Source organism: Zalophus californianus, chromosome 6 (assembly GCF_009762305.2).
Source record: "Zalophus californianus isolate mZalCal1 chromosome 6, mZalCal1.pri.v2, whole genome shotgun sequence".
Taxonomy (NCBI): domain Eukaryota; kingdom Metazoa; phylum Chordata; class Mammalia; order Carnivora; family Otariidae; genus Zalophus; species Zalophus californianus.
This window is the reverse complement of record NC_045600.1, coordinates 63,558,274-63,581,489: the sequence shown is the minus strand read 5'-3', so window position 1 is coordinate 63,581,489 and position 23,216 is coordinate 63,558,274. Positions and strand designations below refer to the sequence as shown.

Genomic DNA, 23,216 nt, shown 5'->3' with positions numbered 1-23,216 from the left:
TTTTGTTTTTCAGGGAGGGATTTTTTCCACATTAAAAATGCAGTCTTATTAAAAATAGTTACCCCTGAGTGACAGTCAGCCATGTACAGAAATAGTTGGCCTGGTTGGGAACAGGATGGGAGAGGGGTCCCTTTGGGGCACCAAGTGTTTTTGAGTATGGTATTTTCTTTCCCAAACAAAGGACTGGCTAGGGAAGGGATCTTCAGGGGAAGACTTAGCCATACCCTATTATCTGAAATGTAGTCTCACACCATGTATTCATCTAATATCTTTTATTGAGTACCAGTTATTTTCAAGCCTAACAGTATTCCCGATCTTAGGAGTCTGTGACCATCACAGTGGACACCAAATACTTTCCCAGGGCTAAAGAAACAGGTGACTGACACTTGTAGGGGTCTAATTTTTACCTGAACTCTCAAATTTCTTTTTCTCTACCCATCATAGAAACACTTTTACTTAAAACCTCTTTCACCTTACCTAAGTAGCTGCAGTGCTGTACTTTTATGATAAAAATGATAGAAAATAATGCAAATTTCAACTAGCTAGTAATTTATTTATTTATTTATTGTTTTGTTTTTCTTTTCTTTTTTTATTATTATGTTCAGTTAGCCAACATACAGTACATCATTAGTTTTTGATGTAGTGTTCAACAATTCATTAGTTGCGTATATCACCCAGTGTTCATCACATCACATGCCCTCCTTAATGCCCTAGTTAGTAATTTAAATACCAACTTAAGGGATAGCTTGGGAACTTAACCATCATTTATAATAGTGGTTGTGTGAAGGAATAGGTTCTGAGTACTGAACAACCAAATTTAAAAATTTTAAATAAATACAACCTGCTTTTAAATAAGAGGTTCCATATTACTCTCTTAAAAATTGCATAAAGTGTGGCTTTTGTTTGGCTGGCTCATTCCTTGGTGGTTTGGGCTTCTGACTTTGTTATTTAAAGGGTTTGGTCCAGGTATGAAGCATAAAAGCCACACAATTCCATTTAGATAATTTTTATTGAGATTGGCAGTTAATATTAGTTTCCCATTTTTGTGACGTGTAATTTAGCATAGGGATACCTCTCATTTTGATGAAACTTGCCCCCTCAATATACTTGATTAGTAAAAATAATAATATAATAAGTGATAAGAGTGAACATTCATTGAGCACCTATTCATGTTATTAACTCCTTTAAGACTCACAACAGCCCTTGACATGGCTTGTCATTTGCTTTTTACAAATGAAGGAAATGAGGTTTAGTGACATCAGGCTACTGGCTCATGGCCACATTGGACTCTGAAACTTGGGCTTTTAATCACTAGAGTCAACTAAAACTACATAATCAGAGGAAGAAATTACATGAAGTCATAGAGTTACATTCCAAAACATCCTCATTCATGCATTCATTCATTTATTCAACAGATACATCTGTGATTGCCTACTCTGTGCATACCACCATGCTAAGTGTTGCAAGTGTTCTGTTGAGTCAACCATTTTCTATGTGATTCATACTCCTGTGGTGCTTAAAACCAATGGGAGAAACAAATATCAAGTAATCACAATAGTATTTATTTACAGATTGAGGTAAATGCTAAGAGTAAAAACAACATAGTTTTATTTTTTTTATTTTATTATGTTATGATAATTACCATACATTACATCATTAGTTTTTGATGTAGTGTTCCATGATTCATTGTTTGCATATAATAGCCGGTGCTCCATTCAGTAATGCCCTCTTTAATACCCATCCCCAGGCTAACCCATCCCCCCACCCCCTCCCCTCTAGAACCCTCAGTTTGTTTCTCAGAGTCCATAGTCTCTCATGGTTCGTCTCCCCCTCCAATTTCCCCCCCTTCATTTTTCCCTTTCTGCTATCTTCTTCTTCTTCTTTTTTTTTTTTTTAACATATAATGTATTATTTGTTTCAGAGGTACAGGTCTGTGATTCAACAGTCTGACACAATTCACAGCGCTTACCATAGCACATACCCTTCCCAATGTCTTATCACCTAGCCACCCCATCCCTCCCACCCCCCATCACTCCAGCAACCTTCAGTTTGTTCCTGAGATTAAGAATTCCTCATATCAGTGAGATCATTTTTCTTATAAGCTCTCATAAAACTATGTTGGTCCAATGAACAACATAGTTTTATGAGAGCTTATAAGAAAAAAATTCTGACTTAGGTGGGAGTTTGGAATGTTGAAGAAGTTAAGTTTGATCTGAGGCCTGAGGGGTAAGTAAGAGTAAACTCGTTAAGGGATGTTGTAAGTGGGAAGCTTTCTTGACAGAGGGGAAATAGCATGTGCAAAAGCCCTGAGGCAGAAGGAACTCGTTATGTTCAAAAACTGTAAGGAGAACACTGTGGCTGGGTGTAGCCAGGGAGGAGAGAATGGCTTGAGAGAGGCCTCTACATGTTCTTGGAAGGGTTGGGGTTTTTAACCTAGCAGCAGGAAGTTAATAAAGGACTTTAAGTATCATGTTTGTAATTTGTAAAGGGGCAGAGGGAGAAGGAGAGAGAGAGAATCCCAAGCAGACTCCTCACTGAGCATGGAGCCCAACACGGGGCTCGATCTTACCACCCTGAGCCGAAACTAAGATTTGGATGCTTAACTGATTGTGCCACCCAGGCACCCCAAAGTTACTTTTTACAATGTGGCAATATGGAGAACAAACTGGAGGAGGGGGTATGTCTGTTCAAAATCATAATCAGTGCATCAGAGAAATTTATTATACAAAGGTCAGAGTGTAGACTCTGGGTCAGAAAGCCTCCATTTAAGGCCTACTTTGGCCCCTAGACGCGAGGCCATATGCTAGTTATGTACGTTCTTTTGGCTTAGGCTCCTCTAATATGTCCCCTATAAAACAGAGACAATAGTGTAGACCCCAGAAGAAAGTTATTGTGAAGATTAAATGAAAAAGTAATGATAATGGGGTGCCTGGGTGGCTCAGTCATTAAGCGTCTGCCTTCAGCTCAGGTCATGATCCCAGGGTCCTGGGATTGAGCCCCGCACTGGGCTCCAGCCCCCCATTGGGCTCCCTGCTTGGCGGGAAGCCTGCTTCTCCCTCTCCCACTCCCCCTGCTTGTGTTCCTGTTCTTGCTATCTCTCTCTGTCAAATAAATAAATAAAATCTTAAAAAAAATTAATAGTAGTAATCAACCATCCCCATTTATACATGAGGAAACTGAGGTTTAGAAAAGTTAAATGAAGCTTATTATTATTATTCTTTATCTGGATATTGTGGATTACCAGTGAGGGAAGTAGGAGATAAAGGCAAGGTGAAGGTGTAAAGGGAGAGAAAATTTCCAAAAGCAAAATGAACAAATGAACAAAAACCCAGTGTGAGGTCCCAGAGTGGCCAGATCTTGGGATAACCTGGCTGAAAGACACAGGGTTCAGCAACCACATGCCTTCTGGCTTCAGTTTGCTCACCCACTTCCTCCTCCAGTAGAAGAGAGGTCTGGGGATATAACGACCCTGCACTTTTCACTTTCCTTCCTTCATCTCCTAAGGGGCTAGATCAGATCAGGATCTCCTTAGCTGGTAGGCATAAAAGGATTCCAGGGCCCTTCTGTCTTAAACAAATCGTCAATCAAAAATCTCCCCATCTGTTGTGTGATACTAGAAACTGCATTAGTGATGAGCGCCTGAGAGTCTCAGTCAGTTAAGCAGCCAACTCTTGATTTCGGCTCAGGTCATGATCTCAGAGTCCTGGGATCCAGCCCTGAGTCGGGCTCCAGCCCTGAGTCGGGCTCCATGCTCAGTGGGGAGTCAGCTTGAGGGTTCTCTCTCTCTCCCTCTGCCTCCTCCTCTCAAATAAATAAATCTTAAAAAAAGAAACTGCATTAGTGATGAGACAAAAGCCTTCATCACATAATCAAAGATTAAAAATTAAAAATACTTACTTGTAAAGCTATTTTTTAGCACAGGGGGATTTCAAATCAAACTGACCTATCTTGAATTATAAATAACAAGGGAGGGAGGCAGTTGGTATGTAATATACACAAATGGAAGTGGGGGAGAAAAATGCGTGCAAAGAGAGGGGACAGGGACTAAGATGGTAAGTTTTGATATTCATTACTTTTCTCCAGGGTTACCTGTGTTTATCTTCAAAAGGGTGGGTACAAAGAGAAGCTGGTTCTGAACTGTTTCTGTGAGGTATGCAAATTCTGTAGTTCACCTTCCTGTGATTTGTGAATAAAAAGTTAACATGACAGACTTAGTGTAATTAATTATACCACTTAAACGTGTTTATTGAGCATCTTCTATAAGCTAGCCACTGTGGTCGGTGCTGGAGTGATAGCAATATGCAAAGCAGATGTTCATGGAGATTTTACTTTTATATTACTTTGTTCACAGAATTTTATTACTTAAGGCATCACACTAGAAATGCTTATTAAATGAACTATGGGCTATTTTAAAATGGAAAGTTAAGGCAAGAATGGATATTTCTGGCTCAACCTTGACCATTTCTATCAAGCCTCTATTCTCCAGGTTAAAGAAAAATCCCAAAATGTTTAAGAACAGGACACTATAGAAAGCAATATAATTGATTAATATGCCTTTCTGTATGTTAAACCAGAAGCAATTGAGACTGCTGCATTTTTGCCCTTTACGGTGGCCTCTGCTGAGATTTCATTTGAATAGCAGTTGAGTGTAATTGATGTTGCATTTACTGAAACTGTTGCCCTTGTCTGTTTCAGGGCCGGCTTGATTCTCTAACAGAAGTGGATGACTCAGGACAGTTAACTATCAAATGCTCTCAAAATTACTTGTCTCTGGATTGTGGTATTACTGCTTTCGAACTGTCTGACTACAGTCCAAGTGAGGATTTGCTTGGTGGTCTGGGTGACATGACCTCTAGCCAGGTCAAGACCAAACCCTTTGACTCTTGGAGCTACAGTGAGATGGAAAAGGAGTTCCCCGAGCTCATCCGAAGTGTTGGGTTACTCACGGTGGTGACCGACCCCATCCCTTCCAACTGCAGCGAAGCAGTTAGTGAGGAGATATCTGAAGTACCCCTTTCAGCAGATGACAAAGGTGGATGTGAAGAAGACAGTGCTTTGACAGTCGAGGAGCCACCGGGCTTAATGCCCGGGACGTCATCTTCAGGGGAAGCTCTGACAAATGCCGATCAACTCCCTCCTGAGCCTGTGAAGCAAGAATCCAGTTCCTCCTTCCAACTTGGGACAAAGAACCAACAGCCTCTGCCTTGTGAAAATGCAACTCCTAAGCGATCCATCCGAGATTGCTTTAATTACAATGAGGACTCTCCCACGCAGCCCACATTGCCAAAAAGAGGGCTTTTCCTTAAAGAGGAAACTTTTAAGAATGATCTGAAAGGCACTGACGGAAAGAAGCAGATGGCTGATCTCAAGCCTGAGATGAGCAGAAGCACCCCCTCTCTGGTGGATCCTCCCGACAGATCCAAGCTTTGTCTGGTGTTACAGTCTTCCTACCCCAACAGCCCTTCTGCTGCCAGCCAGTCGTATGAGTGTTTGCACAAGGTGGGGGAGGGGAATCTTGAAAACACCGTCAAAAGTCACGTGAAGGAAATATCCTCCAGCCTGGGAAGGCTTAGTGACTGCCATAAAGAGAAACCTCGACTTAAAAAGCCACACAAGGCTCCAGAAGAGGTGCCTCTGTGCCGAACACCAAAACGCGGAGCGGGTTCAGGCAAGCAGGCTGAAAGCATGAGGAGCTCAGTCGTGCCCAATGGAATTCCTTCAGGTACTCCCAAGGCCGTAGAGGGGCCAGAAACAGATTCCATTTCCACATCCTCACTCGAGCCATGTCATAAGAGGAGTTGGAAGGCCAAATTGCCAGTGCAATCAGAAACATCCAGTTCACCACCTTTTACTCAAAGTAGCGAATCCTCTGTTGGCTCAGACAACGTCATGTCTCCAGTACCCCTTCTTTCAAAAAACAAAAGCAAAAAAAGTTACTCCTCCTCCCCAAGTCACGTCACCAGGAATGGTCAGGTGGTGGAGGCCTGGTATGGCTCTGACGAATACCTAGCACTGCCCTCTCATCTGAAGCAGACCGAAGTCTTAGCGTTGAAGTTGGAGAACCTAACAAAGCTTCTGCCTCAGAAACCCAGAGGGGAAACCATCCAAAATATTGATGACTGGGAACTGTCTGAAATGAACTCGGATTCTGAGATCTATCCAACGTACCATGTCAAGAAGAAGCATACGAGGCTAGGCAGAGTGTCTCCGAGCTCATCCAGTGACATAGCCTCTTCCCTGGGGGAGAGCATGGAGTCTGGGCCCCTGAGTGAGATTCTTTCTGACGAGGAGTTGTGCATGCCTCTCTCTGGTATGAAAAAATACATCGATGAGAAGTCAGAGGGAGCTGCATCCTCTGAGAAAAATGAGAGCCATTCTGCCACAAAGTCTGCTTTAATTCAGAAACTGATGCAAGATATTCAACACCAAGACAACTATGAAGCCATATGGGAAAAAATAGAGGTAAGATGTTCTTCTTAACTTGTAAGATTTCTTACCTGATCTTTGGAAGTGATGCTGGGAAAAGGTCAGTCCCTCCCTATCGTCATTATAAAAAGTGTTGCCATGTTTGATAAGCCTGATTCCTTAAAGGAAGAAAAGAAAAAACAATAATGATCACTGCATTGTGGCAGATTATGCATCATTAGGAACTACCCTTGTCAGTGCATTAGCTTGATGTGTCCCTGATTGGTGTAGGAATCTCTGTTGATATTGCTCACACCTAACATGGCTCCCGACGAATGGTGGGCCCCTTTGAGTGGAATGCAAAATACAGTAGAACAGTAGCCGCGCACACACCAGTACCTCAGGAATACATGAATAGAATATTGTCATCCTCACGGAGTTTTTATTTGTTTGTTCTAACCCCAGAATAGCTTTCCATTCCCAATGTTAATTCCCTATAGAAATAGACCAGATATTTCTAATTTTGGGGGGGAAATCTTTATTTTTCTCCAATCTTTCTCTTTTTTGAGGCCCCTGGCTAATAACCATGCTTCCTATACTGTATACTGCCCATGGGCTCTGAGATGGGGAGTTGATATTTGGGATAAATCTGTACTTTTATCTTATTTATTTATTTTTTGAGAGAGTGAGAGTGGGGGAATAGGATTGGGGGGCAGGGGGTAGGGGCAGAGGGAGAGGGAGAGAAAGACTCTTAAGCAGGCTACACGCCTAGCGCAGAGCCCAGCGTGGGGCTTGATCATGACCTGGGCCTAAATCAAGAGTCAGTTTGCTTAAGTGACTGAGCCACCCAGGCGCCCCAAATCTGTACTTTTAGAATGGATTATTAGATGAAATCCTTGAGGACAGCCATCAAAATTCTCAGGACTGAGTCCATAATTTAAGCTGTGATTTTAAGACACTAGGTTAAGTATTGTACACATAGACAGGCTAACCTGTAAGGAAGAAAACGAAGGTGTGTAAAACCAAGGAAAAGTTAATATCAGTATGTAATGGTAACATATATTAGTGATTATTTTTACTAAGAACTTATGTATCCAATTCTCACAACAACCCTAAAATTAACCCCATTGTATGGATAAGGAGACTGAGGCTGAGAGAGACCAGGTAGCCTGCTCTAGAGCCCATACTATTAACTAAATGTTCCCATGCCTTAGTAAGAAAGTGATCAATATATACTACATGTAAATACTGTAGTATTGTAAAAATATATATATATATCAGTGGAGTCAGGATTTGCCTGGGAAGTTCTTGTGAAGTGCCATAACTTTGGTGGAGTTTTGAAGGGAATGCCAGGATTAAGACAGAAGAACAGTGGGTATTTCAGGCAGGAAGAGCATAAACCAAAACACAGAGGTGGGATCTGGGAATGATCATGTTTATGGGGGTGGGGGGTACAGAGAACTGTCCAGACTGGAAAGTCTGTGAGCAGAGAGCAGTGAAAGTTCCCATACATATAATAGACCTGGTGGCTACAAGGCCCTGAAGGCCAGTACAAGGCAGTTAGAATGTGTTCACCCGGCACCCATGGCAACTTCTCTGCAAGTGACTGAGACTAGTAATAAAACCCACAATAACTAATGCTTCTTGGGCTCTAATTTCATGCTTGGCTCTATGATAAGAGCTTCACAGGCCTTATTCTATTTAAGTCCTGGGGGGAGGTAGGACTTTTTCAGATGAAGAGGCGAAGGCAGAACAGGGTTAAGAAACTTGCTTTAGGCCTCACAGCTAGTAATCACAGAGTAAGAGTTTGAACCCAGAGCCAGGACACTGAAAGCAGAGTAGGTCATGGCTGCCGGTAACCTTTCTGGAAGATTTAGTTGACAGTAACAGGAAGGAGGTCATGACAGTTGTAATGGTGACCAGGGCAGAGAGAACTGGCCTGTGACAGCCAGTCTGAGGGACCGTGTGGTGTGGGACAGGCATGGGTTGGGAGGGCTGTTGAAGGAAGCAGGATCCAGAAAACTGGGTCCAAGCATTGCTCAGTCATTAAAGCCTGGAGAAGCCCATGGCTAATCATGTTTTGTTCTGGGCCTTGTTTCTTCTTTTGTAAATAGAGATGTTTTAAGCAGAGGGTGGCCACAATACCAGCTTCCAGTGGTAGCATGTTTTGTTTCCATTATTATGCAAGGATGAAGCCAACTGTCCAGCCTCTGGGGACTGGTGTATCTTTAATAGAAGAAAACGTTTGGATGGGTAGCTGGCTAGAGGTGGAGGGGAGGCGGGTAATTAAAAAAATTGATACATTGATATTGATCATATGATAGAACTGTTAAGAGGAAGTGTCTTGTAGGCAGTTGGAAACACCGTCCTGGAGTTGGGATATGAAATAAAGGCTAAATGAAGATTAAGCCCCTTGGTCAGTCCAACCTCCCTTTATCACTTCAGTGGGGCAGCTGCCAACCCCCAGGTCAGCTGACCTTGGATATCACACTCTAGCTTTGATCTACCTGTAGTGACCCAGAGAACCTATTCTACCTGCAAATAGAACATAATAAGAGAAGGTGTTATTTAACATCTTCTTTGCATCAGGCATCTACTAGGCACTTTACCTGCAGGAATTTTCTCATAGGATTCTCAAACAGTGCTACAAGGTAGGTTTTATTATCCAAAATGGACGACTTCTCTCCCCCCTCCAGTGTTCCCACTCTGGTGCTAGCCTCCTGACTGGTCTCTCTGCTCCCATCCTGCTCCTGTTACAGTCTATTTCTAACACAGCAGCCAGAATGATCCTTTTGAGACACAAATCAGATCATATCACCCCTCTGCTCAAAACCCTGCAACAGCTCCTGTTGCATTCAGAGGCCCTACAAAGACTGTTCCCTTGACTTCCTCTTTGACCTGATTTCTACCTGCTCTTCCTCATGCTCACCTCACCCCATTCCCACCAGCCTCTGCTGTTTCTAGAACAAGCTGGGCATGCCCATGCCTTTAGGATCTTTGTCAGTTCTCTCTGCCTGCACTCTTTCCAACAGATGCTCTTATTTCTAATTTTTTTAACCTCTTTTGAGCCTGCTGAAATATTAACTTCTTAGGGAAGCCTACTCTGACCACCTTTTAAAAGAAATAACCCATGGGGCGTCTGGGTGGCTCAGTCATTTAGGTGTCTGACCCTTGGTTTCCACTCAGGTCATGATCTCAGGGTTGTAAGATCAGCATTCTCTCTCTCTCTCTCCCTCTCTGCCCCATCTCTCTAAAATAAATACATGTATCTTTAAAAAAAATAAAAGGTATAACCTGAACCCTTTTTGTTTTTTCTACAGCTCTCACTGTATTCTGTCATTTTATATAATTCTATTGAGTATGCTTATTGTTTTAGTATGTTTACTATTTCCCCCTGCGAGAATGGGAGCTCTGTGAGGGAATGAATGTTTATCTGTTTAGTTTGCTAATGAATCTAATGTACCTCTAATGGTGCCTGGCACATAATAAGTGTTCAGGAAAGACTGTTGAATGAATGAATGAATCCCCATTTTAGAATAGATGAAACTGAGTGCAGAGAGATGAAATCACTTTTCCTAGGCTGCCCAGCTAATAAGTCACGTGCTCCATGTGCTTTACCCTTTGCACTAGGTAAAGTTTTGAGAATAGATGAATTCCTTGAGAGAATGAGGAAAGATGGAGAAAAGAGGGGTGGGAACTGAGACTTAAGTTGTAGCCCAGTTATGAGGCAGGAACAAGGAAGAGGTCCACTCAACAGAGAGGATTCTTGGGTGTTAAGTAAATGGGGGGAGAAGAGATGTAAGATGGACATTAGCTTTGTTCTCTGCAAAAGGGAGATGGAGAAGAATAAGAACAAGGAAAAGAAGCAAGCTTTAGATTTGGTTGAGACAGTCAATGAGAGCCGTAGAGAAAAATGGACTCAATGAAAGAGGTGGAGGTAGAAGCTGGATTATAGATGATTAAGAATTGAGAGAATCATTCATAGCTCAAGGAATTGGGTTGAGAGAGCAATATGAGGCAAAGGGTGATAGTTGAAAGTAAAGTCCAGTGAAAGTGTCATTTAGAAAAGATTAGAGAGTCTGAGGTGGCTGGGAAGAGTGTATACATGTGGCACACGCTAAGACAAGAAGGGTGGGAGTGTGGATCTCCATGGGAAGAATGTTGGCCTGATATGAAGAAGTTATAAAATACTGAAGAATACATCCTGCTTTCTGGATGTATCTCCAAATGGAGAGTGGTGTGTTTCCTCCTCCCTTCATGTACCAAGTTCTCCCCTCTTCTCTGAGTCACACAGAATACAAGGTAGAAGGTATGTAAAAGCCCACTATCACATTAGGGACTTTATGGGGCTGTGATAGAATCCCTGGGATTACACCTGAGTGACAAGTGTCTTAGACACCTTTTAGGTTCCCATCATTCCCCACCCCTCACATTGGAGTCTTTCTTACAGTGGGCTGGTTTTGTGAATGTGAAAAGATTTCTGTATAATTTTTTTTATTCTGTAGGAAAATTAATTTCTTTGAATATATAATATATTCACAAGGCTTAAAAACATATATGTTTAAAAATATCCAGGGGTACCTGGGTGGCTCAGTTGGTTAAGTGTCTGCCTTCGGCTCAGGTCATGATTCCAGGGTCCTGGGATTAAGCCTCGTGTCAGGCTCCTTGCTCTGTGGGGAGCCTGCTTCTCCCTCTCCCTATGCTGCTCCCCCTGCTTGCGTTCTCTCTCTCTCTCCTGTCAAAGAAATAAGTAAAATCTTTAGAAAAAATAAAATAAAGATTTGATTTATTTTGGAGAGAGAGAGCATGTGCGGGGGGGGAGGGGCAGAGGGAGAGGGAGACTCTCACACTTGCTCTCTCTCAAGTAAATAAATAAAATATTTAAAAAATATCCAGTAAAAACCTTTGTCTCCTCCTTATTCCCCATGTTGGGGTCCCACCGCATTGAAGGTGATCACTGTTGTTTTAGTTTATATGTCCTGTAGGAAGTTCTTTACATATACACAAGCAAATGCAAACATATTTATTGAGCAATATTTTTAAACCTGAGAAACAAGTCACAGCCTATTCTTCTCTACAAATAAAAATTCCTCCATTAACTCTGTGAATTCCTAGGGGATGTTCCTTTCCCAATCTCTCAGTGGGAATTGAGGGGATTTTGCTCAAATATGGTTGATTTCTCAGAACCTGTTGTGTGGATGAAGTAATTGAGCATCTCAAATCTGAGTGTTCACCTCCAGTGGGGGCTTCTCAAGGCCTAAAATTAAAAGCAAAAATAGTCAAACCATTGAACTAGATCCATTTGTTGTGGAACAGTGAAGAAATGGGGTAAAAGCAATGAAGAGAAGGGAGGAGAGGGCATGTCTGGAGCAGATGAAATCAAACAGAATGATGAAAGATTAACTTAGTGCGTGGTGTCTTATGTGCTGTAATAGGGATCGGCAAACTATAGCTTGCCCAGTGCCTAATTTTTTAAAATAACATTTTCTTGAAACACAACTGTACTCATCATCACTGGCTGCTTTTGGCCCCAGTGACAGAAATGAGTCATTGTGACAGAGATTGATGGTTTGCAAATATTTACTATCTGTTACAGAAAAAAATTTGCTGACCCCTGCTCTAGAGTATGAAAGAAGGAAGGGAAATGATTTCTCATCACCATCTACTATGTGCCAGGTTCTGATATAGGTTCTTTCATTTAATTTATATGACAGCCCTATGAAAGAACTATTATTGGTCTTGTTTTACCAATGACAAATCTGGGGCTCCAATGCTAATGACTTGCCCAGGGTCACACTGCTGCTAGTGTAAGAGCTGGAATTCCAACTGAGATACCAGAACAGACTTGGTTTTCTCCTAAAGATATATTCCAATGCCAGGGAAGTTAGACCATAATCACACATGCAGATCAAATCTATTTAGAAAGCCTACAAACCATTACTAGATTAGTAAATGAAGAGTGTGACTTCTTCCTCACGACCTGAATAGAAATGAACTGCCTAGCGAGTAGCCACCTGTCCAAGGTGAGTAATTACTGATGCCAGATTAATAGCTGTGTGATTCCTAGGGGGGCTGGCAGAATGCGTGCAGCCTGGTGCCACCTCAGTGAAGCATCTCAGGAGATCTGTCCTTTGGGATATAGTGCAATGTCTACTTCTCACATCACAGGCTTCCTGCCCACACTAAGTTCTCAAAGCTCAGCCTGGAAGACATTACTCCATTAGGTTGGACTCATTGGTACTAAGTTGATGGATACATGACATAGCTGATTCCCTTTCTCTCCAGCAACCAATGTCTTCAAATGCCAGATTATGGCATCTCAACTATAGTTCAGTGACTCAGCTCTTGTTAGCATTTTGTCTTCAGGGCATCTATAACCTGATTTTAAAAACTTTTTTGGTGCCAGCTAAGGATGTCTTTGCACATAAGTTATTTCAAATTCACTGCAGCAGATACTTAGCTGAGTGCTTGCTCTTTGTAACTAAACTATGTAAAATCACAGTCAAGTCTGTGGTAGCAGCACAAAGGCGGCTACCATTGCTGCTGGTAACTGGTTGATACCATCACGAGTAATGTGATTGTAGAGAGATTTGGTCCTGGGATTAACTTGGCACCGATTTCTTTTTCCAAGAGATAAAATGGGTCCAGAGAGAAGCTGTCCTATCTTTTACCCTCATTTTGACTTGGTATGTTGACTTGGTGTGTTGACACACCAATGATACCACACTGATGATGATAATCATTGAAGAAGTAGCATGTTGTCCTGAGTTCTCTGCTTTTCCTTTTCTTTTTTTCATTGTAGTGTAAAATTTGCCATTTTAACTGTTTTTAAGTGTCAATTCATTAGTGCTAAGTATATTCACATTGTTGGGGGTGCCAGGGTGGCTCAGTTGGTTAAGTGTCCGACTCTTGATTTCAGCTCAGGTCGTGATCTCAGGTTTGTGAGATTGAGCCCTGCATCAGGCTCCATTCTGGGCATGGAGCCTGCTTAAGATTCTCTCTCTTTCCCTCTGCCCCTCCCACACCCCACTTGAGTGCACATGCTCTCTCTCTCTCTCTCTCAAAAAAAAACCCAGTATATTCACATTGTTGTGAAACAGATCTCCCAAACTTTTCCAATCTGAAACTCTGTACCCACTAAACAGAAACTGCCCTTTCCTCCCTCTCCCCCAGTCCTGGTAACCACCAATCTACTCTCTGTTTTTATGAATTTGACTACTTTAGGTACCTCATGTAAGTAGAATTATACAGTATTTGTCTTTTTGTGACTGGTTTATTTCACATAGCGTAATGTCCTCAAGGTTCATCCATGTTGTAGCATGTGACAGGCTTCCTTTTTAAGGCTAAATAATAATCCATTGTGTGTCTATACCATATTTTGTTTTTCCGTTCATCTGTGGTTGGATATTTGGCTTGCTTCCGCCTCTTGGCTATTGTGAATAGCCCTGTTATGAACATAGGTGTGCAGATAATCTCTTTGAAACTTTTGAAACTCAGCTCTCAATTCTTTTGAGTATATATCCGGAAATGGGATTGCTGGATCACATAGTAGTTCTATTTTTAATGTTTTGAGGAACCTCCATACCATTTCCCATAGCAGTTGCTCCATTTATAATCACACCAATAGTGTACAAGAGTTCCAATTTCTCCACATCCTTGCTGACGTTTTTTTTTAAATAGTAACCATCCTAATGGGTGTGGGATAATATCTCATTGTGGTTTTGATTTACATTTCTCTGATGATTAGTATTGTTGAGGCATCTTTTCATTTGTTGGCCATCTGTATATCATCTCCGGAGGAATATTCAAGTTCTTTGTCCATTTTTAATTGGGCTATTCGATGTTTTGTTGTTCAGCTATAGGAGTTCTTTGTATATTCTTTGTATATCCCTTTATTATATATATGATTTGAAAAGATTTTCTCCCATTCTGTAGGTTGCCTTTCCACTCTCTTGGATGGGTCCTTTGATGCACAAAAGTTTTTAAGTGTGATAGAGTCCTGTTTGTCTATTTTTGCTTTTGTTTCCTGTGGTTTTGGTGTTATATCTAAGAAATCATTGCCAAGTTCAAAGACATGAAGATTTTCCTGTATGTTTTTTGTAGAAGTTTTACAGTTTTAGGTCTTTGAGTTCTCCTTTATTTTATCTCAATGTGATTCCTTCTCATCTTTTAAGGATCTCACCCCAGGCTTTCTCATAAGATAGGACACAGCTTCATAGCTTGAGCCAAGTCATCTTCTGGGATCTGTCCTTAAAAAAAAAAAAAACAAAAAAAAAAAACACTTGGAGTCATTCTTTTTAAAAAAGTCTCATCTGGGCATTATTTATTTGATTTGAGATTTGAGTAGGTCTCATTTGAAATACAGCTTTATCTTTCTTTATTCAGCCCCAGAGTAACTTACCGTCAACTATATAGTCAAGGTCTGCCATAAATTCAATCCTCACTCACTTTTGATATTTTTATTATACCACCCATGTACCAGTTTTCCCAGAGTTGGTAGAGTAGTAGTTTGCTCTTAGGTGTTGATAATCATCTCCTAAGAGCATCTGATCAGATAGGAAGTATTTAAGGTTATTGGATCCACTGTTTATCACTGCCATTTCATTTTGTACGTGCCTTTCCCATATGATAACTTTTTGCTTCAGTTGCTAGTCTTCCTCTTGTCCCTGCCTTCCTTCTCTTCCTTACATCTTCTCTCCCGTTCCTTTTTCTTTAATTTTTTCTGGACCAGATAGTTTTCACTTTCTGGCTCTGTTTTCCCTTTTTCTTTCCCCAAGAGCATCTTCTACTTTCTCCTTCTAATATTGTCCTAGAGATTCTCAGATTCCAAGTATGAGAGCACTATTAGGTGACTCTTCACCACCATTCACGCTTGAACTTGTTCCTTTTAGTGCACTGCTTAGTCTTAAAAATACATATGTAGAGAGTTGAGGAATTTTTTTTTAATTTTATTTATTTATTCATGAGAGACAGAGGGAGAGAGAGAGAGAAGCAGAAGGAGAAGCAGGCTCCCAAGGAGCAGGGAGCCCGATGCAGGACTCGATCCCAGGACCCTGGGATCATGACCTGAGCCGAAGGCAGATGCTTAACCATCTGAGCCACCCAGGCACCTGAGGAATTGTTTAGATGCAAGAATAAAGAAAGGGGACGCCTGGGTGGCTCAGTCGTTAAGCATCTGCCTTCAGCTCAGGTCATGATCCCAGGGTCCTGGGATCAAGCCCCACATCGGGCTCCCTGCTCGGTGGGAAGCCTGTTTCTCCCTCTCCCACTTCCCCTGCTTGTGTTCCCTCTCTTGCTGTGTCTCTCTGTCAAATAAATAAATAAAATATTAAAAAAAAAGAATAAAGAAAGAATTTAAATATTAAGGAAAAAAACAAATTCTTAAACAGTTGGAAGACTCAGCTTTGTAATTAAAATTGGGAGATTTAGAAGTCCAAAAGGATCACAAATTGAACATGTGTTGATAATACAGATGATTATTCAACAAAAGGTTAATATAATAGGATGGTGTGGGAACTCTGTATGCTCTTCCTTATTTATACCATGCACAATCTAAATTTTTGTCTTAGATTCTGGACTTAGAATTTGAGAGAGCTGTGACAACATTAATTCAAGGCTCTGTGCTTGTTACATAGGATAATATTTGGTAAATACCAAGTGGAAAGTCATACACTGGCAGAGTAGAGGAAGGCAGGTGATAACAAGTATAGCTAGACCAAGCATCACAGAAGAGGGACTACTTGAGCTGGATCTTGAATGGCGAGTAAAATTTAGACAGAGATGAGGTGGAAAGTTAATGACAGAAGCTTTGGCATAAACCAAGGTTGAGGGCAAGAATATTTAAGGTATATTTGGGAAAGAGTAAAGAGAGATGCTTGGTGTTTGGGGGTATATGCTAAACTACTATAAACAAAGAGACCCCAAAATATAATAAGATGGAAGTAATTTTTTTTTTTTTTAAATAACAACAGATAGGTAGACAGTCCAGGAAAGAGGCCATCTAGGGATCCAGGAGCCTTTTCTTTTATTCTTTTTTTTTTAAGATTTTATTTATTTATTTGACAGAGAGAGACACAGCAAGAGAGGGAACACAAGCAGGGGGAGTGGGAGAAGGAGAAGCAGACTTCCTGCAGAGCAGGGAGCCCAATGTGGGGCTCGATCCCAGGACCCTGGGATCATGACCTGAGCTGAAGGCAGATGCTTAACGACTGAGCCACCCAGGTGCCCCCAGGAGCCTTTTCACTGTTGCTTTTCTGTGGCTCACCCATTCCGTCAGCATTCCAGCTCATCAGAGAAGGGAAGTGGAGAGCAGCCAGCTTTCTTCTCACAGATCTGACCTGGAAGTTGCACATACTAACTGCAGAGGAGTTTGGGAAATGAGCCTCTATAGTAGGAACATTGGGAGGCAGACGTCTGCTTTGAATAATTTGTTGTAGGGCCAAAGTATGATGGACTTTGAATTCCAAGGGCTTGCATAGTACAAACACAAAATAAATACCTGCCCAATGAATCCGTGAATAAATGAATGAGTGAGCGAGGGAGGGAGTGAACTTATTGTTCAATTTGAGCTTTATCCCCTAGACCAGGAGGTACAAACTAAAATGCCTTTAAGAGTTCAGACAGATCACATGAATGAGTCACCCAGCCAGGAGCAAATGGGGAGGGACGGGAACTGAACAACTGGGGGGTAAATACCGTGTCTAAAGGCAAGTGATTGTTGTGCTATAATGTGGACCTGTGTGGCAATATCTTACAAGTCTTAAAAAAGTAGGAAATCCAGGTTTTATGTCATATCTCCCAGTTTTTAAAATGTTGGGTCTAAACAGTTTTAAAACAGGCCAAATAAAACACATATGTAGGATAGATTTGGCCTGCAAGTCACCAATTTGTAGTCTTTGTGAAGATGAGAAACTACTTAAAATTTTTGGCCCAGAGAGTTGGTGTAGTTTAAGAAGGTTAATCTGATTGTGGTGCACTTGCCTGGATATACCATTTGCAAAGTGGTTCTCTGTTGTGGCTGCTTATTATCATTACTGGAGAGATTTGAAAAAAATCCCAACCTCAGGCTCCACCCCAGACTAACTAAATCAGATCTCAACAGGCAGGTAATTTTAAGAGCTCTTCAAACAATTACGATGTGCAGTCAAGGTTGGAAGCTAGTGCTCTGAGGCTAATTTGGAAGGTTATTGCAAATAGCCTGGACATGTAAAAGGGTCCGAACTGTGAGTTTAGAAGCCAGCTGAGGAAATAAAAGAGACAGAGGTGGGAGATGTTATAAAGGACAAATCAGTAAAAATGTTTGGCTAAAAATAAGGGAGTTGGAGGAAAGGGGTCAGAAGAGTTGAGATTTCAAGCTGAGGTTGGGGGCTGAGAGATGTAAAGGAGTTTAACAAATGGTCCCAAGGGACATATGAAATTAAGATACACAGTGGGACAAATAATACATTATATGTTAAAAAAAGAAGAAGATAGCAGGAAGGGAAGAATGAAGGGGGGGAATCAGAGGGGGAGACGAACCATGAGAGACGATGGACTCTGAGAAACAAACTGAGGGTTCTAGAGGGGAGGGGGTGGGGGGATGGGTTAGCCTGGGGATGGGTATTAAAGAGGGCACGTACTGCATGGAGCACTGGGTGTTATACGCAAACAATGAATCATGGAACACTGCATCAAAAACTAATGATGTAATGTATGGTGATTAACGTAACATAGTAAAAGAAAAATTAAAAAAAAAATCCCTAAAAAAAAAAAAAGATACACAGTGGGTGAATGGGGCAAAGGTAAATGTTATCTTATATGCAAACTCTGTTGCCCAAATCCAAATTGAGACTTCTAAATGAACATAACATTTTTAAAGCTCAGGCTACACTTTTTTAAGGATAATAATCTTTTGTGTATATTTTGTTTGTCTCAATGCCAGGAGAAACCTGTGAGTTAACATTGCTAATGGATTCGTTGAGACAGTATGCCAAGGTCGTTGCTCAAGGTTGGTAGAAAAGAACTGTGGGGATCCAGAGCAAATTCCTTCCTGGTTCATACATTAGGAATGTTTCAGTCCTGTCACTTTGGTTTCCCCAGAGCCTTAGATGGGTCCTGAGGCTTTATCACGATGATTTAGCACCACCATGAGGCTACATCCAGTCACTGCATCTGGTTTTTGGCCTCTGAAATGCGTATGCGTAAGGAAGAGGTGAAGTTTTTTTGTTTATAATTTCACATATTAAATGAAAATAGTTCTTTGTTATTTTCTTAGTAAGGAAAGGTTATTATTAAATAATACCTTGTAGCATCAAGATAATTGAAAGTGCCTAACTACATTTGGCAGGAAGTATTTCTGTGATGATGAAAATAAAGAGTGTTGCTTTTGTTTTTTAAAATCAACTAAAAAAATTCCTAGAATATTAATGAATTCTTCTTCATCCTTAGCCTAAAGTCATGCCCCTGTATTGCTGAGGAAAGGTAACAATTAACAAAACAAAAAATCTTGGTATTTATGGCCCACTTACAAACGTTCAGTCAAGGTACTAAGAGATTCATTCATTCAACACATCATTGCATGTTAATTCTCAAGAAAAAAAAAATCCCTCTTTGAAACAGACACTTTTCTATTGTATCTGATTTTACCAGTGAGGACGGAGAGGCATAAAGAAATTGGTCATTTACTCAAGGGTATAGGACTTGAAGGCAGGAAATTTGGGCTCAGTTCACACCCCCCCACATTTTTAATTATGAAAACTTGGATAAGTCTTTAAAAGTTTAGTGTTTAAGTCTCTTAATCTTTAAAATGGAATATTAATTTGTTAGTTAATTATCATGCTGTTGCATAGATTATTATTTGAAATTACAAAGAACACAGGCTCACTGTAAACTCTAAAAGCTATATAAATACTAGTCTTATCATTAGTGTGACTTCGTCTATGAATCCAGGTAATCAGCATCAGCTTTAGTAGAAAGAACTAGAATAAGAATCTTCATTCTGCCACTAAGTAGCATTGTTTCCTTGGAAATTTAACTTCTCAAGCCTCAGTTTTGAAAAGTAAACATTCATGAAGAAGGTGAGGTGGTGGATGACCTCTGAGATACTTCTTAGTTTGGAAATTGTATGGGATTGACTATGAGGCAATGACTAAGTTGCCATTTCTCAGTAAAATACACAGTGGAGGATATCCCTTCCTCATGGCTGGCTTTCTGTTCCTCGGGATGCTAGGTGACTGCCCCTTAGAAGATCCTAATGGTAAGTGAAGGTGAGGCTGTGATATCAGTGAGCCTGAAGGTAGGACATTGTTCATGCTGCATTCCTAGCACTGTAATATGACAAGAACCAGACATCCTAGAGGAATATGGGGCCTGGTTAGAGTTTGTAAGATACCAAGAGACCAGGGACAATGGTGACAGTAAACAAACGAGTAACCCAGTAAGAATTAGATACGGATTAGCCTGAAATTATAGCAAATAAGGTCAGCTAAATGAAGCAGATAGGAAACACTCACCTTGGCAGACTTACCATTGTGATTTCTTAAAATTACCTGTAGGAATGCTTTTGTTCTCTGTTCAATGTGGGGGGGAAATCATTCCAAGAGTGTGGGTTCTGTGTCAAGGTCACTCATGATGTCAGACTGTGGCTGAGGCTGTAGATATTACTGTATAAAGATGATTGGCCTGAGTTTTGCATAGCAAATAAACAACTCTATCCAGGAAAGATGCTGCCTGTAAGCTCAAGCCCATGTGCTTTCCGTCTCTCATTTTGATTCAGTCTTGTGCACTATGTTTTAGGAAGCCAATGGCTTTACCATTTACCTTCATTATTTATCTAGGAATAGAGGAAGCTGTTGATATTTTCTTTTTTAATGTTTTGAAGATAATCAAACTGGAGAGGTGCCACTTAGAGGTGGTGCTCTGATATTTCTGATTTGTCTGGAGACTTTATTCAACACTACTCACTTGAAAGGTATGTGTGTGTGTGTGTGTGTAAGAGAGAGCAGGAGAGACATGGGCAGACAGAGAGAGAAGGGCATATGACACACCTGACAATCTAGTACTCTTCCCTTTCTTCCTACTGGAGCCCATTACCTTATAGAAATAAAGCTGATTAGTTGAATTAACAAAAGTATTTTTTTTTTTTTATTCTCTATAGCATAGAGAAGACTGTTTGTACCCTTGTAATATAAAGTCTCATTAAAGCCCTTTTCCTTATCCTATCTTTACTACATCTTTGCTTTTATATTGTTTGGTGCATACCCTTGTATTCAAGAGACTGTTGACCAGGGCCTTCTCCATGGGATATGGGACTCATGAAAAATTATATTGTGCCCATTCCTCTTTCTAGAGCCACATTTGTATGAGGGAAATATAGCTGGAAAGAACTCCAAGAGTAGTAGTAACCTTGCTCAAGGTGCCAAAAAGAGGAATAGTCAGCAAATAGAACCCTATGGCAAAGGAAAATGTGCATTTGGTGGGAAGAGAGTTCTGGAGCCATCTGTATTAACAGGTGAGGGAGCTTCTGTGGTGCTAGATGGCAGCAGAGTAGGGTGGCTAAGAATATTATGTTGTCTCCACCAAGTGACTTGGCCTTGTCCCAGTTTCCTCCTCCTAGGGTTAAAAGTGTTATCTACCACATAAGAGTTGTGACTATTAAATGTGTTAAAATGTGTAAAGAGCTGAGATTAACACCTGCTCTGTAGTATGCATTCAAAAAATGTTAGCTCTTGTGACTGTTGTTATTATTATTGATGTGGGAGGGGAGGGGATCAGGCCTTAGCAGCTTCCCCTCTATAGGTCACTCTGATGGTAACCTCGCACGTTTCCTCCAGGTCCCCTGGGGCTGCCTCCGTCCAGCCCTCACCAGCAACTACTTTGACAACTTCCTGGTGTACTGTAGCAGCCTTTTAACTGGTTTCTCTGGTCTCAGCCCTACACTTAGCCTTTTGGGATCAAATGTCACCACCCTGTTTTCTCCTCTTACCCTCAGCTGTCTTGGTCATTATGACACTTCAGACCCCCACCCACGATGATTAAGGCCTTTTCTCCCTCTTCCTGGGAACCATGCTGGTTGCCCTAGATTTTTACACCTCTCTTATCTGTGAGACTCTGGGCCTCCCATCTTGACAGATGATTCTTATATTGTATTAGAGATAATTCTTCTCTAATTGGCCCAATAATTTTAGTTAATGCACTTCTTGACATTTTAGGAAGTTTGTGTAGGGGAATTTATGCTGTGTATGTGTGTTCAGACAAATACAAACAAGCTTCTAGTTTATAATATTGTCACACAGCAACCTTATAAATAACATGTACTTATTTATTTATAATTTATATTTATACATATTTACACTATTTATTTATAATTATGTGCTTATAAATAATAATTCCCACAACACTCTTTAACCAGAGGGAGGGTCATTACAATATATTACAGGAAGAAAAAGGAAGGGCCTCCAGTAGGTTTAGAATTATCCCCCAAAGCCCTGATTGCTGAAGATGGAAAGATTAAGAAAGTGTCTTGGAAAGGCAGTAATAGATTGGGGTGATTTGTTGGGAAGGGGACATTTGAGCTCGATCTTGAAGGGGAGACATGGTGAGTGGAGCGGGAGACATTGGGAGAGTGCGTGAAGGTCACCAAGATCAGTTTCCTGTCTAACTAGAAGAGAGAAGGTGAATTATCTGAACATGTATAGCTTTGAAGGAGGTTCTGTATGCAAGAGCCACAGATGTGAGCAGTCAGAAAGGCGTGAGAAATTGTTTAGCTCGGTAGCCTCATTTTGCAACCAGGACCTGCGTCCCCCAGTCCAGTCCCCCAGTCCAGAGTACTTCCTATGAGAACATCCTGCCTCCTGGTTATACCAGATCTTGCAAGCTTGTCACAAAGGGGCAGCAAGTACTTTTTTCAGTGATCAACATTAAAACATACCTAGTGCCCCACAGCTGTTGTAGCGCTTTTATCGTTGTAGCCCTCAGAGGCTTTGAAGCAGATTCTCCTTCTCTGAATTTGGTGTATGTGTAAAGCGTTTCACAGTTGATTTTAAGGCACGGCCAGGGTCAAGAATCACTAAGACAGACACAGTATAAGGGACTGGAGTGAAGCCTGTTGAGTGCACTGCACTCTGGGGCCTCATTAGGTGGAAGGCACAGTGGATATGCCCCTATCCCCTGTCCCTGAGTTATCTTATCAATGCTTATGGGGCCTCCAAGACCACCTGTATGTTGCTTTCTCTCTTGTTCCACACCTCAGCTGAGTTCAGAAAGCAAACTCATAATATCTAATACCATGCTCATCATCTGCCTGCAAGCTGTTTCCTCCTTCTGAATTTCTTACTGCTTCTTTTAGAGAACGGTACCTCCAACTAACATATAGTTGGCAGTCATTTCAGATTCTAACAAATTCCTCTTCCCTCACATCCAGTTGGTCCTGTCCATTTTAACTTGTCTCTCTCTGTGGCCTGACATGTTTCCTCCATGTCCCACTGCTACTGCCTGAGTCCAACCCTCACCGACTACTTCAGGGTGTAGTGTAACAGCCTTTTAACTGGCTTCTCTGGTCTCAGCCCTGCACTCAGCCATCCACTCTCTACACTGCTTCAGAAATCCAGTGACCACCACCTTGTCCTCAGGATAGTCTCAACACCAGAGTGTGTTATGTGTGGTCTGGCTCCTTGTCAGACCCTCCAATCTCATTTCTCAGTTTTTCCCTACTTGCCTCTAGAGTGTGAGCCATGCTCAGCTATTTAGAGTTCTCAGAATGAGCTGTTTTCTCTCAGACTTTATCTGCCAGGAATGTCTTTCTCTGTTCCTCCCAGTGCTCTTTTATTTATTTA

General features: G+C 41.3%; 1 protein-coding gene across 5 annotated transcripts in view; it reads left to right on the top strand.

The window, feature by feature from the left end:
* The window catches only part of AKAP6 (A-kinase anchoring protein 6), a 503,914-nt gene that overhangs the window by 208,619 nt on the left and 272,079 nt on the right, over nucleotides 1–23,216 (top strand). For all 5 annotated transcript variants that reach the window (XM_027570975.2, XM_027570977.2, XM_027570978.2 and 2 more), the window contains one exon: nucleotides 4,696–6,462. In XM_027570975.2, coding sequence (XP_027426776.1) covers nucleotides 4,696–6,462 — 1,767 coding nt within the window. The remainder of the gene's footprint in view (nucleotides 1–4,695; nucleotides 6,463–23,216) is intronic.